The 14,212-nt window shown below is 40.3% G+C and overlaps 1 protein-coding gene across 1 annotated transcript in view; it reads right to left on the bottom strand.

Moving 5' to 3' along the window:
* Positions 1–7,963: 7,963 nt before the first annotated feature.
* The window catches only part of LOC138018730 (uncharacterized), a 15,525-nt gene continuing 9,276 nt past the window's right edge, over positions 7,964–14,212 (bottom strand). The window contains exon 2 of the mRNA XM_068865422.1: positions 7,964–13,058. Within this exon, the coding sequence (XP_068721523.1) occupies positions 9,635–13,058 (3,424 nt within the window). The 3' untranslated portion in view covers positions 7,964–9,634. The remainder of the gene's footprint in view (positions 13,059–14,212) is intronic.

Below are 14,212 nucleotides of genomic sequence, written 5' to 3'. Positions count from 1 at the left end.
CAAGTTGTGCTTTTACTTGTTACACTTCCTGGGTTGTTAGGGAGCTTACAGTACCTATGCAGCCTACACGTTTTTTTTTGGTCCTAATTTTAGCATAGAGGATAGACAGTCCTTGAAAGCATTTCGCTTTGTTTTGCCCTAAAATCACAGTAAAAAATTCTCGACGGAGCCATGCCCGTTGAAGTTGATCGAGTGCTTAGGGAGCCGAGTTACAACGTTACTTCAGCCTCGGGTCAAATTTCTGAACAAGCAGAATTTCCATATTCACCTGGCCCCAGTTGTTCAAAAGGTGGATAACGCTATCCACCGGATAAGTCACTATCCCATTGGATAGCGCAATTGGTTTTGCTATGACTTATCCACTGGTTAGTGATTTATCCGGCGGATAGCGCTATCCATCGTTTGAACAACTGGGGCCTGTACTTTTTTCGCTTTTTCACTTGTACCCTTTCGTCTATAATTATTTTTTTTCGGGAAACCATTTTGTACGCCGGTTCTCCGCGGCCAAAGGCTCTCGTTCACTCTCAACCCAAGGACGTGCTTAATGTTAGAAGCTTGAGCCATAACTTAGTAAAGTAAAGCGACCATATTTAACGTCGATAACTCGTAACAGTAATTCAACTGACAAACCTGAAGTCGACGGTGCGCTCATTTTACTTCCTCCTCTCCATCACTGCTAAGTTTTACGGGTATTTAAAGCTACTTAAGCTACACAGAACGGAAAGAAGTCGAAACAAGGATACGGGATTGGATCCGGTAATCGAACTCAGGACCTCTTGCACTAAGGCCGCGCACTAACCTTCTATGCCATCATTGCTCCTTCAGAACAACATCGCGATAGGATACAAAAAAATATTGGTATCGAACAGGAATCCTCCCTCTACATAAATAAACAAAACTAGAAAAAATAAACAGTAGGCTGCATTGACTTCCAAGGCTTAAAAGGAACCAACAAAATATAAGTTGGATAACTGTTCACTTTCTATTTGTTTATTTCACTTCCACGGTTGTTTTTCATAGGCAGTGCCGAGTTTAAATTACAGCTAAAAAACTTACCGTAGGCTCTGATTAAAAAATCAAGAAGGAACTACTGAAGAAGGATAAGCGGGCTATAGGGTAGAGGTGGTTTTGGCGTAAGAGTTACAAATACCTGTTTATGATATTTGTATACTTTTGCTTAAGCTTGGACACCTATGTAACTTGTTTCTACAGCTGCAAGTGCTACGTACGTATGCGCGTACTTCCATTTTTGTACCCAATGTATAATTCTGGATTAAAGAAGCTCACGGATAACAGTTTATACAATGACTGTTTATGAAGAGGTTGATAATTTCCTTGAATTATTAAATTGCTAGGATTTTGTAGTACAAAGTTAGTCTTGACGTGGTCTTCATCGAATTCATTTTCGAGATTCATTTGCCATAGTCCTTTTCTTGGATTACTCCGAGAGGGGCCCGTTTCGCAGTTTTGATCAAATTTGACGGCATAACGAAGCCTTTAATCCCACAGGTTAACCAAGCTCAATTGAAGAATATTGTAGGTCGATTATAAGGATTAGTATGAGAGAAATCGTTGGCTTTTTGCGTGTAAAATTACGAACGATTTTCGAATAAAAGTTGCTTCCTTGAAATCCTTTTTCAGTCTTTATCCATCCTGGCAGGAGCCCATCACCTGGAGCGTGCAACTTAACTATACTTGTGCAACGGCGTTTTCACAAGTAAGGTTATTTTTAGATTGAATTTCCCGCTAATGAGACTCCCACAGGAGCCCGATGACTAATTACAAGAAATGAAGCTGACGTCATAGGGTAACCGAACCGTAACTGACTTTGTTTTTTGACCTAATTCGTGGGAAGGGCTAGTCTAAAAATAAAGCTACTTGTGAAAACGCCGTTTCACAGATGCTGTACGGAAGTTGTACGCTCCAGGATGGGCTCCTGATCCTGGATAAATTTTAGGCCTATTTTGAGACGATTCCTTGAAGTTTCAGTTATACACAAATAACTTCAAGGTTGGAGACTCTTGCCACCGCCGAGCAGATCGGCTGCGAATAAAAGGGTCTTCTCTCTACCACCATGGGTCTGATCACCTACAGTTTCCAGCTAACACTCGATCGATAATAGATCTACACATTCGCTTTCCTTTTAGTAGCCATAATTTCCGCGAACTGGAAATTGAAGGACGCTAATCTTACAATCCGTTTCGCTTGAAGCCATCGTACCATGCTTGATATACCAACGGCACAAAATCACGCACGCCAAGTGTTTCACAGCAACGGATTGTGTAATCGTGCTTTTAGGTCACGCGCATAGACGGTCTTCAATTGAGCTGGGTGAACCTGTGTTATTGCTGTAACGTGTACATGTAATTGTCACTTAAATTACGTGGAAAATATTTAACTTTAAATAAACTTTAACTTTACGATTGTTCTGAAACTTTGATTTCTAGATCAGGTGAATTTGGTTTTGAGAGAATAATACAAAAGCTTGACTAAGTAGTCTTGCCAGGCTAAGGCATAACATAAGTCGGTCCAGTGTGTTTTAACTCTTCTTTCACGTCTTTTGTGTTAGATTCAGCTGGTTTAGTTTATGCTATTCTGAATGGGCTTTTTGTCTGATCTAATATATTTATTCTGTTTTGTAAAACGTTTTCCAATTTGGCAAATAAATGGATGGTTGTCGTTGTTGTTGTTGTTGTTGTTGTTGTTAGATTTCGAAAAGTACTTTGAATTAGTTCCGCTACTACACTCTTCTTTATAAGAACATCAAACGTTGTTGCCCGCTTACTGCTTTTTTTTCAAGTTCTCTCTCTCTCTCTCTCTCTCTCTCTCTCTCTCTCTTTAGATTCATCATTAGGTATATGCTACTTGTTTTCCCTATGGCTTCAAAAGATTCAAATGTAATATAAATGACATCTTTAATACTTTTTACAAAAGCTGGTATTTCACAGATGACATCCAATCCTCAAAGATTGGAGTTAATTCTTTGACGTGCAATTTAGTTCCGTTTAAATCCGAAAAGGGTAGCAAATACTCCTTTTTTGGTACATCCATCAATAATTACGTAAAATTCAGGAAACAATCGGCTTTTAAAGGTCATGACAACGATAGACATTCCTATGAAACCCCTCTGCGATCAGTAATATTCTTCTTTTTACGATGTCTTCATTTCTGCTTAAAAGGTTGTTGTAGGGTACGTTTTCTGTACGACTTGAGAGCTCAGGATTTTTTCAAAAGACTGGACAAGGTTTTTTCTTTTTAAAAGTCAAACCGGTGGTCATATTTTTGTTTTCTCTTTTGGTGCGGTTGGCGCTTGTTAAAATGCACTATCTGAAAGCAATTAAAGAGGAATAAACGAATTTTGAACAATTTTATCCTTAAAAAACCATTTCGTAGCAAATACCTGTTTCAGGAGCAAATACGCACTTTGTTTTTTCGTGAAGAAGAGAAGTTATCCCTCACGAGTAATAAACTCCTCATATGAAGAAATTAAACAGTCCACAATATTTCCGTCACTTCAAAGTATGATCAGCGTGGATATAGAACTGCTAGAATGGCTCATTTTTGAAGTTTTATTCAAAAACGCAAAAATGAAGGAGCAAATACGCGCTTTTGCAGCAAATACCTACTTTCATTTCGTTTTATAAAAAGGCCATATAACACGACTGATAATAAATTCGGAGAATTATCACCCCATTAGTCTCTTTACGAGTGACCCAAGGATATTTGGTGACTAATAATGGTTTGGAAAGCCTATTTTTTTAGGTTTTTGTACTAACCAGGCACTTCAATTCACGAGGTCTATTCTTGAGAATTCTGATTGTGGCTGTATTATAAATAAAGAAACCACTGCTTTTTAATGGACATGAATTAAAGAGAGAAAAAATCTCGGAGAAATTCGCGTACTGGTCATTCATCAAGAATAATTATATGGTGGGGATAGAAGCTGGTGTTTACTCCAACTTACACATTTCGTTGTCACCTTATGCCCAAACTCATCCCTCCCCACCACACCCCACACACCCCTTCGATTAAAATTGCAATCAAGGATCTTCTCTACGGTTTCGCTCCTTGCCATCATAAGCTTGTTGATACACGTAAGGCCTGGCCAAGCGCTCGCAACATTTCAACGCAACGTCTTGCCACGTTGCTTCATGTTGCGACGTGTTGAACGGGCTGGCCAAACGCACGCAACATTTTCAACGCAACATGTTGAGGTTTATGTGCCCCAGGCCCCTGGCGCGCAACAAGTGGACCTAGCGCGCATGCCCTGGTGCAACAATGTTGCGTGAACGTAACCAAGCGAGTGCAACATCTGCAACATCCAAAATGTTGCTCAAAAAATTTGTCCGTTTTCATATTTGGTCCAACATTATCCAACATGTTGCAACATATCGCAACAGGGTGGCCAAACGTATGCAACATGTTGTGCCCAGCAATGTTGCAGGATGTTGCGTTGAAATGCTGCGAGTGTTTGGCCAGGCTTTAGGTCAAGAAATGCACACAATTAGCTACACACCCAATTTCGACATCCAACACCAAGTGTCCCTTTAAGTCTACGCATTTCCTATCTATATCTGACAAGGTTAGGGTAAACGTTAGCGTTATTTTTAGGTCAGGGTAAATGCAGCAGTTCATCCTTACTTGAAAAGCAGTATTTGAGGGACACTTTGTGATGTTAATTCTCTGTATTCCGAGAGATGAGTGACGTAAAAGTTGAGAAAAAGAGCAGGGGGACACCTCGTCATGCTTATTGAAATCCACCTGCACCTAATTACGCGCATTTCTGGACGTATCTTGTTGATAATGCTAATGGCCTAATAAAAGTCATTGGCATATTGCCTTCTATATCTTCCTGCGATGTTGTAAGCCGATCAATTAAGGCATTCATTTTCGTTCTCATCATGGCTTTCGCTAAGGCATGAACCAATTGCTAAATGGTGCACTGGACTTTTGTTTTGCTATTGCGTTTACGACAAGTTATAAAACGAATGGGTAATTATCTACAGATGGATAGCATTGACTGCTAGACACACTGGTGGTTACTTCGAAAAATGGAGACGATTCACAATGGTGATACCTTAAAGTGTGTACCATTTGTTTAAACAAACTTACTGAAAAATTGGCTTAGATTCTGCATATCGGCCCTAGTCAAATGTAGATTTTAAAATCACAGGAGAAAACACAAGGTATTCATGAAAGAGAACTACAACTTTATTTTGTAAACGGATCACATTTCGCAAACGTTGTTCTCCACAAAACTGTTTCTTATGTACTGAAAAACCATAACGCTTATGCTAAATCAGCAGCAAGTGATGCGCTAGACTACGAACAGTCTCTTTTGTTTGGAAAGTTTGTCAGTTTTCACTCGCTATCCGAGTCCCGCGCTACTCTTGGCTTCTACTGCAGGCAAACTGCGCTCGTTTGATCCCGCGGATTGTAAAGCAAAAGAGAGACTGCTCACAATCTAGTAATGCTCTCCTACTTGTAAGGAATAATGTTTAAGCCTTTTCATTCTAAATATTTACCAAAACATCAAACTTCAGAAATACGAACTATGCGAGAAACTCAATTCAGTTTCAAGAACCTAACTTTACCATTGCCCATTGGTAGTTAATCGTTGAAAATTCTATGCATTTTCATTAACACCTTAAACTAAGTATTTTTATAACAACATTAAGCATTAAAAGTTGATTATGATATGAAATATTTCCCTACAGGGCGTTTTTTGCATTCCGTTCACTTTTCCCCTTTGGCTGCTACATGCACAAGTACGTAGAAATACTTAACAATTAGACTCGTAGCCCGCAAGGGCTACGGGTCAATAGCCCATTATGTGAAGCTGAATGGGCTATTGACCCGTGGCCCTTGAGGGCGAAGGGTCTAATTGTTTTAGTATCACCCAACTAGTCGGACAGAAAAGGCAATAATAAAGTTAGCAAATGCAAGTTGAAAATATATTTATTTGGGAATAAAACGAGAGTAAGCGTCACGCTTTTCGCTACTCGAGGACTATTAGTAATAGTCATCTAGTAGCGTATCCAATCAAAATGCAGCACTTGCATTAGTCCACTAGTTGGGTAATACTAAGGCCTGTTAGAGCCTTATTACACTCAGTTGGGAAATATTTATAGGACTGGTGTTAGCAAATCCGGCCCATACGTAGACTGCAGCCAACAAGCCTAATGTCTTGCGGGGATTGATCACCTAACATGACGATTTCTGTAGGGCAAGTGTTTTTTTGGTGAAAAGTGAATCAGCTTAGGAGACCCTTCACATGAACCTCATAGGGGCTGTTTAATTGAAGTCATTGAATTTTTTATCGTCTTTTCCCTTGCGGAAATTTACGTATCTTACTATTTTCACTAAGAAGCAAAATAGTTAAAGCTAATTAATTGAAACGGAGGGCATTATTCCCTATTTATCTTCTTAATAGTTCCTCGTCGTAATTCAATGGAAATAAACTGATGATTGTACATTTCGCCAATAAAAGTAAAATATAAAACTTGAAGGTAAAAGCTGTTAAAATTATGAGTCTAAACGTTTTCGATCAGTTTGATCATCATCAGAGTGAGATAATCTGCATACGATCAGTGTTCTTATAGTTCAGGCAGTGCCAGTTATGTGATACCTGTTCCCATCGGGAAGGTAATAAGGTAATATGGGAAACATGTTAATAAGCAGTCGGGGCCAGCCAAGCACATTAGAAAACGCACTAACCACAAGTTCACGTTTAAAGTTTTAACCACTGAGCCTTTTACATCCCACGCTTCCGTCCAGAGCTAAACAAACAAGTGCAATCACTGGACCTCACTTTGTTCCCCATGGGAACAGGTATCACATAACTGGCACTGCCTGATCTATAAGAACACTGAGCGTATGCAGATTATTTCACTCTGATGATGATCAAATTGATCGAAAACGTTTAGACTCAATATTTTATCAGCTTTTACATTCAAGTTTTTTATTAAACTGATGCCGATCATTACAGTTAAAGTGCACCTAAACTCAAATTAAATTTCCCCATCCAAAGGAAAGATATGTCACCATTGTTGACTACATCGTGTAGAATTTCACTTTTTCTATGCCATGCAAGCCACGTTAACTTGACAGATTTAGCAGTAATTTGGACCCATGACCGTCATGTGAGAGGTATGGGTTTATTCTCGATTCTTCGACACAAACTGCTTTGTATTCCTGTTTTCAAAGCAATTTCGCATAGACCAAATCGGCTAGCTCAATGTTCTACCCAATTCAAATCTCCCGGGGTTAAGATTCCTTGTGTATTGTACTTGCATTATAATGTAACATTCACATTTGAATGACATTAAAATACCGAGAACAAAACAAAACATTTTATTGAGCAAAAGGGTTTGAATTGAGTACAACATTGAGTTAGCGGCTTTGGTCTATTGCAAAGCAGTTTGTGATGCAAGCTCGAGAATAGACTCATGCCTCTCACAATACGGTCGTGGGTTCAAATTACTGCTACTTCGAGTGCTCGGCAGAGGTGAGAATAGTAAAACATTTTTGCTCTTGATGGGGAGATTAATATTGCAGACCAAAATTATTTGAGTTTATAGATGCACTTTAACGGAACACCTTTGCAAAGAAGCCTGAGAAAGTAGTGGCTCGAATGGACCGCGAAACCAAGTTTTTTAGTCCTGATGTTTCAGTGATTTTACATGTCGCTGTATCCTATCAGGGTTGGTACATTTTGCTGACCCCCAGTCCATGGACTGCCCTTGAAATGGAATAAGCAGCATCTGAAATAGTGCTTACTTACGCCTCAACGCCCATTTTAAACAGCATTGTTCAACAGTATTTAAGTCTAAGTACCCATTTTAAAAAGGTTAGCTTAAATGAAGTAATCGGCCATCACAACAATAATCGAAAGCTAACCTTTTTTAAATGGGTGCTTAGACTTAAATACTGTTGAACAATGCCGTTTAAAATGGGTCTTGAGGCTTAAGTAAGCACTATTTGAGATGCTGCTTACACATGGATCAACAGTACTCATTCGAAATAGTATTTTTGGGGTATTCCATTTGGGTAGTCCATGGACTGGGGGTCAGCGAAATGTACCGACCCATCCTATCAATAATTAATGTGATAGCCTGCTCAAATATATTGGGATTTGTGGCCGGAGACTAGCTCAGCCGGCTTTCTGAAACAAAATGAACTTCACAATTGGTCCTCACATTTAACTAGGTCTTTAGTGATGAAGATTTGGAAAACTCTGACCGCGTGCGATTAGCTAAACATAGCATGTAAGAAATTTAACTCTAAAGCCGCCCGCACATTTAGCGAAAATAGCGCATCGTTAACTCTGCCGGGAAGAATTTGCCCGGTGTGCGGGGTTAATTTTTATGCGCTTTTGTTGATGCGGAAATAGCGCTCAATATCAAAGATGTTTGGTATTTTCTTCGCTGCGAACTTTTCTGAAGAAAATTTTGCCTAGTATGCAGACAGTGAAAACGAAGTTAGCACTGGTGACGATAACCTGTTGTCGTCACTTCTCATGTCACTTCCGGGTTAAAAGTGCAGTTAGTGATGATGATCCAGTTTAAGTGGGTAGGTCAGGAGTAATACAAAATACTTTTTCTTATCGAGACTGATTTCATGAAAAATTTCTTTATTCTCACTGAATCAATGTATTAGTTTTTCTTTTCAGGGAACAATCAATCTGTGACTCCTCTGTCCTAGAATTCAAACGGCATTGAGCTTGAGAAATTAAGGTTCTCGGTGACAAATAAATATCTTAGACGATGGCAGAGTTTGGCTTTCACACTTCGTGTAAGCCACACAATAACAGCGCTAGGTGTGCGGGTAACAGCACTGGCGCTGCGTACGCTTGAATTATTCTCGGTGGAATTAGCGCGGCGCTATTTTCTCCCAGTGTGCGGCCGGCTTAAGCAAAATTGGAATACAAAATTAGTTGTTAGATTAAAACAGTGATAGTACTACGGCACACGGCATCTTTATCAGAGATTATATAATAACAAAATCAATGCGCGCACTCTGATTAGTCAATCAGCTATGTTTTATCGTGCCAGTAAACTCATGGAAAAATCGCGCGTCTTCTGAATTATTATATAAAAGCAATAGACCACGAGTTTCTATGGTTAATAGGCATGATAAACCATGCGGAATGTTGGTAGAACACGAGAAGAATTCGTAAATCACGAGCCGCAGGTGAGTGATATACGAATTCTTCGAGTGTTCTTCCAACATTCCAAGTGGTTTATCATGCCTATAAACCATAGAAACTTGTGGTCTGTTGCTTAATTAAAAAAAAAGATATCTTTGATTCTAACGCGGTGATTATTTTCAATGTACCAAATACACGAACTCTCGATTAATTGAATACGGTTGACTTGCTGGAAAGAAAGCACATATGAAGGAAATTTAATGATCTTCAATGTAAATTTCCACGTTTTGCAATCGGGAAGATTTTTCTTACTTTCGAAAGTATAAGACCGTTTTGGTCTTGCATATCCACCACTCGCAATAATTTGAATAAGAGACTGAAAACTGTTCCAATTGCTCAAATACGAAATTCTTTTTTAAGATTTCATAAAAATAATACTTTGCAAGCTCTCAAATGTGCTTTTTCCAGCTTAAACAAGGAAGTTACTTATTTTTTCCTACTCTTTATTTTCCTGGCCTCTTGCCTTACTTTATCGGTCAGGCGTTGTTTAGCTTTTTCAATTTCCTCTCCTCTTTCTTTTCCTGTGATAAGACCAAGATCCAATGCCCTTTGATCCTGCGTCACTCTCTGCCAAACATTTTCTCTCTTCACGACGTTGTTATCGACTAAATCTTGAGTTAAATGCATTAGATGGCTGGCCTGTTCATCCGTAAACTTTCTCCAAAATCGGGATGACACACTTGATGACGCACATGTCGATTCAGATGTCAATAAAGCGGGTTGAGCTTCTTTAAGAAACTTCAGTACCTTCTCGTTACTGCTTAGTTGCTCACTGGGAAGCTTTAAGGTTTTGGTAAACTCTTCTCTAACTCTGCGCAGTTTTAGGATGATCGCCTTCAGGGAATGTCTCTCTTGCAGGTTTGTTCCGCGTAACTTTTCACTGACTTCGGGCTCTCTGATAGCCCCAGACTTTATCTCTTGTTGGAAAAGTTCTTTCATATCCTCAGTGTCCTGGTCCGTCCACAAAGCGCCATCATCATCTTTCTCTGGATAGGAGAAATTTGCTGTTTTTAAACCAACTAGTCTCTTAACAGCTCTTCGTCCCAAGTCAGTTTCGTTGACTTTATTATGTACTCGGTAATAAGTCGCCTGTGTCTGAACTTTGTGTTGAGCTAGGGCCGCCAAGTGATCTCTCTCATCGGGCATGTGTACGTGCATTCCTGTGGCAAGGGACTTCCTGATCGTTGTGGCGCAAATTCTCCCTTTCACTTCAATACCCTCCCGTTCAAATGTTCTGCGCACAGATGTGGAAACTTGCGATGAAGTCAGTGCAAGGCCGTTGCTGGATACAAACACTTGCTCTACTTTGGAATCTGCTTTAATAAACTGGCTTCTTACTGTTCTTTGATACATGTCGATCAGAAGGTAAAGGTTGTCGTAGATCCAAACAACAGCTGAGCCATACACCCCCGCTGTTTTGTGTTCTTTCACATGAACCCTGTACCTTGCCGGGTCTTCGTCTGTACCAGGATAAAACACGGCGTCTTGGAATTCATGGGTCGTCATCTTTGCTATAACACCACTTCTGCCACTGTTGTCTATTAAAAGGCGCGTCATTAGCCAGTCCCGAACTTCACAATGTGTCTTGTCACTGATTATCTTGTCCGTGTCTTCCCCACGATCTGTTTCCTCTGATGTTGTTGCAAGTTGTTTAACTGCATTTATGAGCTGATTTCCATGGCACACCTGATGTAAATTTTTGCTTGAGAGGAGTTTCCTGTAGTCTTCATCATACTTTTGTAGCTTTCTCCTCACTACATTTTTCTTCTGCGCAGATGACCACGAAGTCATCAGATCGCGACGCACCGTGAGCAAGTCCATGGTCACATTTGGTATGGATTTATAGTTATCTTCCATGGCAAGAAATTTATAAAAGAGACGGACGCTCATTAAGTATGAGCGCACAGTTCCTGGCTGATATTTAGCAACAGCGTAGCTGAGCCAGGACTTCAAAACGGTAACTCCATCTTTGCCAGGAATCAGTAGTGAATATATGGCAGGGAAGCCTGGTTGCTTGTGATCTATTGGGATATATTCTGCTAATTGAAGATGACATGTGCGAATGATACTCTGCACTTGGGATTTGTACTGTTGAGCAATTCGTGCATTACGATATCCTCCATCAACGCCAACTAGGTACTCGTAAAACTCTGTTAGCAATTTATCACTAGTTTGGTCACTTCCTTCATCCTGATGAGTTTGAACCTCATCACAGTCAGTTGGTTGCCATTCTTTGTCCAATGCATCGTCATCATCGCTTTTGTCGCACTCCAAGATATTCATGATCATTTCGTCCTCGCCAATTTCATCTCTCTCTCTCTCAAATATTCTAGTGACCTCATCTTCACTTTGGAAACGATACCCTTCCTTCTCCCGTTCATTTATAAACGTCCGAATAGTTTCAGCCCAAGGAAAGTCTTTATCTCTATCTAGGAACGAGCCACGCTCGCAGGTTTCTTTTCCTATAGCTTCAACTACTCCGGTAAGCAGATCTCGCGGCTCTTGTGATGGAATCGAACTTTGTGAGGAACAAGAATCGGCCGTGGTCAGTGATGCAGAGCTCTTACTGGGGACGTAAGTGACATCCGATTCATTGTCGCCGCTGTCCGAAACGAGAATGACATCATCTTCTGTTGTGGCACACTTGCTCGCTAGTAACTCTTGGGAGTGTTCTTTGCCCCCATCGCTTCCCATTAAAGCACACGCAGTTTCCCGGTAGTCGTTATTACTGTGACATTTATGGAAATCCTCTCCTTTCAAAACTTGTATTTTCTTCCAGACTCGTTTGGTAAGTTCTTCGTACTCTTGGTCGCTGTCGTCACTAGTTTGGGCTTCGCTTTTTTTCCCTCCATCTTGACATTGTGTGATATGAGCCATGTCATCTCCTTCTTGTCTCTTTCTACCTTTTTTGTCTTTCCTTCTATCTTCCTGCATCTTTAGGTACGAGGCACTTTCTTCACATGGTACGTTCTCAGCATTTTGACATTCCCACGGACATCTTTCTTCTACACTCTCATTAAATGTGTCTTCAACTTCCTCGTCGCTAAGACTATTTTCGCCCCTCTTCTGCTTTCTACTGTTTCTGTCTTTCCTTCCTTCTTTCCGCATCTGTAGGCAAGAGCTACTTGCTTCGTATGGTACGTTCACAGCATTTTGACATTCCCACGGACATCTTTCTTCTACACTCTCATTAAATGTGTCTTCAACTTCCTCCTCGCTAAGACTATTTTCGCCCCTCTTCTGCTTTCTACTGTTTCTGTCTTTCCTTCCTTCTTTCCGCATCCGTAGGCAAGAGCTACTTGTTTCATATGGTACGTTCCTAGCATCGCGACATTCCCACTGACATCTTTCTTCTGAACTCTCATTAACTATGTCTTCAACCTCCTCTTCGCTAGGACTATTTTCGTCCCTCCTCTTTCGTCTTTTTCTTGCCTCCCTTCTTCTTTCTTTCTGCGTCTTAAGGTAAGAATCTAAGGCCTCTAAGGACGCTCTTGGCGCTTTGTTTAAAGTTTTGATGTACTTAGGGGTCCCAGGAGTCAGGCCGTGTATCGACGTCTGGAGGTGCTTGTGTAACTGGAAAATTGGAGTTTTGTTTCTCTTGCATGGAGACAACGGGCAAAACTTTACCCGGCCCTTTGGCTTCTTCTTCTTTCCAGAAACGTAATCATGAAGTTTTCTTGTAATTTTAGTCATGCCATGGACTTCCTTTTGATGTCGGCTGAGATTGATTACACTTTTCCCGCACCTGTTACATTTTTTTGGATTTCGCTTTCTGACCGTAAAAGATTTAAACTCAACTTGCGCTTTCGTGCTTTTTGACGAACTTTCTTCTATTGCAACAGCATCCATCCTTTCGTAAAAAAAAAAAGAAAAAAAGATAAATGAATGATACGAAATTTGAATGGCTCGTTAAGTCGCCACCTTCTCATATCTTGATTTTAATTTGGTAGCCTTTTTTTTCGCCTTTTACGTTCAAATCCCTTTTCAGGACGGGTTTACCGCCACGTTTGGTCATCATCATGACACCGTGATCAAGAATATACCTTTTATCAACGCTAATATTTTAATAAGCTTAACCTAAAATATACATAATTAATTGAATGCTAAGGGACTTGTCAGAATTTATCAGGTGGGAGGGGCGGTGGAAAACAGGGGAAGGTCAGTTTTTTTGCTCTTTGAAAGGAAAGGCCATAAAAAAAAATAGACAGCAAAGAGAGAGGGTCACAAGAAATTATACCATTGTGATCATAAAGGGATGTTTAAAATATTATGTTTTATTAACTGTATATCTCTCAGATAGTACACCTGCTATGATTGGCTGATTTTGCAGGCCGTATTCTAAAGTACGGCCCACTGTAAGGCCCTTTAAATTTGAAATTTCGATAGAACTCATCGCGCAGAATGCCTATTGTTCTCGCGACATTTACTTACAGTTGATGAAATATCTTTGGTCTGTCGTGTTGCGTATGATTATACAAATAAGCAGGAACGGTACGAATTTCATTGGTTGATATATGCGAGGGCTGTCCTCTGCAGGGAATAGAGGCTTGCTCATTAATTTGAAGGGGATCATAGAAACAATGAACCTCCGGGGCTACTGTGTTCGCTTTTGTTTGGGTTAACCGCTCCTCTCGATGTGAGTTCACCGCTTCATAAGCCACGGAAATGTCAATAGAAAAGAAACTGCAAGAGCAACCTCGTTCCCAGGGTATTCTCGGCTTTCAATATGGCGGCGGGTCTTGAGAAGACCCTGGCACACAGCAGATCACGTGATCAAGATTTGTCCATCGAGGATGGACAAATATGCAATTTTTTTCAAAATGGCGGCAAAGAATAAGGTGAGAGAAATCTGAGTACGACAACTGCCAACAAACAAAATGGAGTACGAAGGGGGAACCCAAAGCTGTAAACTTTGATGTAAGAAACCAAAAATACAGATGGATGAATGCACGAGCAACGAGAATGCGGTAGATGACAGAGAAATCTTGCTTTTCTTTTCATTTC

This window comes from Montipora capricornis, chromosome 10 (genome assembly GCF_036669925.1).
Source record: "Montipora capricornis isolate CH-2021 chromosome 10, ASM3666992v2, whole genome shotgun sequence".
Classification (NCBI taxonomy): domain Eukaryota; kingdom Metazoa; phylum Cnidaria; class Anthozoa; order Scleractinia; family Acroporidae; genus Montipora; species Montipora capricornis.
Note: the sequence above shows the minus strand (reverse complement) of the source record. Positions and strands in the feature narration are given on the sequence as shown.